At 35.6% G+C, this 3,822-nt stretch overlaps 1 protein-coding gene across 1 annotated transcript; it reads right to left on the bottom strand.

Annotated features, from left to right (window-relative positions):
- Positions 1–411: 411 nt before the first annotated feature.
- Positions 412–3,495, bottom strand: LOC102665088 (inactive protein RESTRICTED TEV MOVEMENT 2). Its single transcript, XM_006582744.1, has 4 exons — positions 3,400–3,495; positions 1,959–2,007; positions 1,026–1,657; positions 412–906 (listed from the first exon to the last, which is right to left on the bottom strand). Exons 1-4 carry the CDS (start codon positions 3,493–3,495, stop codon positions 412–414), a joined length of 1,272 nt encoding a protein of 423 aa, XP_006582807.1.
- Between the last annotated feature and the right edge of the window lie 327 nt (positions 3,496–3,822).

Below are 3,822 nucleotides of genomic sequence, written 5' to 3'. Positions count from 1 at the left end.
AGAATAGAAAAATGTGAAAAATTAAATCTTAAAAAAGTCAGTGAATTTTGACCAATTATATATATATATATATATATAACCTTTATAATAATTCAATTTTAAAATTCATTTAATCCACCCCTTATGACACCTTTATTTACTATATTTCCACTCAAAGGCTGCATTGAGTTCATTTAATGTGGATGTCAAGGAGAAAAGATCAATAACAAGGAAAAAAGTAAAATTATGGGGTTACCCAATTCCTTGATACTGCAAGTACCACAAATGTTATTTCTAAGCATATTGTTTAAATTGCATACACTAATAGCCCTGAACAAATACCTTGTGAAGCAAACATGTTTGTTCTGAAAGGAAACTTTTTTGTAAGAAAAGAACCATGTGAAAGGAAATAGATATGGTGCCATTAATTGCCTATGGCACACGTGAACGAAGCTTGTAGGTAGCATAAACTCCTAGTGCCACCGCAAGAACTGCTGTACCCATGTATGCTATCCTTTGTTTATCTTCTTCATTGAACTTCTTTGCTAGACTAGTCATAGCTTGAGAAGCAGAAGCAGTCACTTCCTTAATTGTTGCCCTTATTGTTGAGTCAGGCTTGGCCTTCTTATCACTCTTTCTTCCAACATCATTGCTAATTTTCCCATTTATTTCCCTTCGCATCTCTCCTTCAAATGCGGCCAACCCTTTACTTTCTTCTTTGCCTTCTTTTTTGGGGGAATCATCCACCACAGCCTTCTCAGGTGGCTTTCCTGATTCCAAAGGCTTCTCGGAATGGTCTTTAGTTTCTTCCTTTCCAAGAACCTTTTGCTTTTCCACATTTTCATCAATTTCCCCTTCAAACTTTTCCTCTCCTTGAAGCTTGGCATTTGTTGTTGGTGTAGCATTTGGGGGAATTGCTTCTTGACCCTTTTGAGGTATAGACTCTTGTGGGTCTTGTGATGGGGTTGAAGTTGAACCCTCATGACCAACTTGACTTTTACTATCTACTTTTGTAATGGTGTCTTTTGAGGGAATTCCTTCTTGACCCTTTTGAGGCAAGACTCTTGCGTGTCTTGTGGTGGGGTTGAAGTTGAAGAAGCCTCGTGAGCAACTTGTGTTTTACTATCAACTTTTGTGGGAATTCCTTCTTGACCCTTTTGAGCCTTAGACTCTTGTGTGTCTTTTGGTGGCGTTGAAGTTGAAGAAGCCTCTTGACCAACATGTTTTTCACTTTCAACTTTGTTAAGTGTAGCTTTTTGGGGAATTCCCTCTTGACCCTTTTGATCCATAGACTCTTCTTGTGAGGCATTTGGTGGGTTTGAAGTTGAAGTCGCATGGCCAGCCTCTTCTTTACTTTCTTGATTATCATCTGAAGGAGGAGTACCTTCTTTTTCTTCCTCTGGATTTGATTCTGCTTCTTGTGATGGTTCTTTGGGTGGTTCTTGTTCAGTTGGTTGTGTTTCTTTCTTAGGAACTTTCCCTGGAATCGTTGGAATTGTAATGATGACAGTTTTGCCATCAAACTTCCCCTTAATTTTGTTGATGTCACAATATTTTGGAACTTGATATAATGCATTGAAACGTGCCCTTCTATTGTTTCCAAGTGATCTTTCACCGTGAACTCTCACCCTTCCAAAATCGTACTCAGTTTTAGCTCCAATATGCTCTCTTGCAAAACCTGTACATAGGAATATCATGAGAAACAACATGCATATGGTTATAGAAAGGAAAATGAGCACAACTGACACTCCAAAAATGAGGCATTGGGTAGAAGGAAGGAAGGAAGAAAGATAAAAATGATAAAGAAAGAGAGAAAATAATAGATGTGAGGAGAAATGAATAGATAATTAAGGAAGAAAAATGAAGCTGAAACGAGATCAAAGAGAAAAAAGATACATATGATAATAACTACTACAAAAATTGTTTTGACAAACATAACTCATACACAAACCATAATAATCCAAGAAAAAAGGACTAACAAACAGAAAAATCATTGACAATACCTCCAATGTCCCATTTACCAAATTCCTACCAATTACAAAGAAAGCATTAAACTTTGTTATAAAATAATACATTACATTCCTTTGGAATGATAAAACTAAAGAATTCCATAGAAATGCAGAGATAATAATGTTTGTAGAAACCCCATTAGCCCAAAAAACAAAAAATACAAAATTTCAGTTTTTCTAACACCATTCTTGATAACTCAAATCATAACTCAAATTTCAACCAGAACCTAAAGGTGTTTTTAGCTTGACGATAATGACACCCTGCCAGCATAACCTCATTGTTTTCACTCGTAGCCCTACACAGTCACATACGTGTCAGTGTTAAAGTTGTAGCTAAACGAACACCAAATGAAATAGACAAATATAAAATATGAAAGAAAATAAAAAGACGCACTCTTTTGAAGTTCTAGCTTTTCCCCTGATTATTTATATACAAGAAAAACAAAATGAGCAAAAATGAAAGAATAATATAAAAAAAGAAAGATTCTGGGAAACAAAAGGGGCAGAGCAAATATGAAGGTACAGTGAAGAAAAAGTGATTTTTATTACCGGGAAAACGAGAGGGCGCATTTCTGGAAGGATAAGGTCTTTGTGTGGTTTATGTAAGTGATTTAGTAATAATTGAGATACTTACCCTTCAACATATTGAAGAAGCTCTTTCTGTTTTGGTGCAACTGCATCTCGATTCCTATCCTATACTATCAGTTCAAGCTCATTTATACCAGCTTCCAGCTTATTAAGTAGTTCAACTCCATGTTCTTTCTTTGATTCAGCTAAACCAGATACAATTAAAGTCTTCCCTTGAAATACAACATAAAAAAAACTTGGGAAATTTTTAAAAACTATATACATCCAAATAGTAATTTCATGATAAGGGGTCTTAAATCTTTTATATATTAGATTACCCAAAAATGAAGAAAAAGATACATATCCTAGGAATAGAATGCAGTAATCTAGTATGATTTCACTCTATGCTTATTGTAACTCTTTTAGAACGAGTTTGTTGAGGAATCAAGGACAAAAGCTAAGAGAGTTAAGCTCATTCTTGTGAGGAATCATGGTCTGAGTATTTACTTGGTGCAAGAGCGCTAGAATAACGTTAAATAGAGAAAAATATTTTATACGGCAAGAGAAAGTTCAATAGAAAACTCCACAACGCTTTTATCTTGATATTTATCGCATCTTTACAACTTTGAGTTTATTTTGCCATTATCTAAGTAGTTTAACACATTACAGAAAACTTATCCATCATTGAATCTTTATTTTATTTTCAAGTTAAAAAGTGTTTACATACTGAATATACATAATCTAGGTGAAACAAATTTCATGTGGATACAATACTCGATCTTATCGTTTTATATACTACTTGTGCACATCGATACACTTGCCGATAGGCGAACAACTAACATACATTTTCTGCGGATTGAGCCACAGTGTTGTGGGCACTCTTGACATGCATTTTCTCTTCTAGTGCGCCTTCAACAGTACCCACACCGATGTGAGGCATAGGCACACCGGTGTGGGGTGTGTCAGAATTATGTTTAATTATATTTAATTCTATTTTTAGTTGTGCTTGGACCTATTCCTTGTTTTTAGGCTTTTAAATAGACCTATTAAGGAGAGAAAAAACATTATAAATTGAACTCTCTTGTAACTTTGGATGTGTAGGGACCTATCGACCATTGTTTCTCCAACAAGGGGATACACTTGCCGATAGGCGAACAACTAACATACATTTTCTGCGGATTGAGCCACAGTGTTGTGGGCACTCTTGACATGCATTTTCTCTTCTAGTGCGCCTTCAACAGTACCCACACCGATGTGAGGCATAGGC

This window comes from Glycine max, chromosome 6 (assembly GCF_000004515.6).
Source record: "Glycine max cultivar Williams 82 chromosome 6, Glycine_max_v4.0, whole genome shotgun sequence".
Classification (NCBI taxonomy): domain Eukaryota; kingdom Viridiplantae; phylum Streptophyta; class Magnoliopsida; order Fabales; family Fabaceae; genus Glycine; species Glycine max.
The sequence above is the reverse complement of the archived record's forward strand: the minus strand, read 5'-3'. Positions and strand labels throughout refer to the sequence as shown.

Excerpts from the sequence above, each read along its gene's own strand:
- LOC102665088 (XM_006582744.1), bottom strand. The coding sequence starts at position 3,495 with ATGCCTCACATCGGTGTGGGTACTGTTGAAGGCGCACTAGAAGAGAAA. Across the intron at positions 2,008-3,399 it reads TGGCTCAATCCGCAGAAAAT|GAATTTGGTAAATGGGACAT; the intron begins GTATGTTAGTTG and ends TGTAATTGGTAG. Across the intron at positions 1,658-1,958 it reads TGTCAATGATTTTTCTGTTT|GTTTTGCAAGAGAGCATATT; the intron begins GTTAGTCCTTTT and ends TCCTATGTACAG.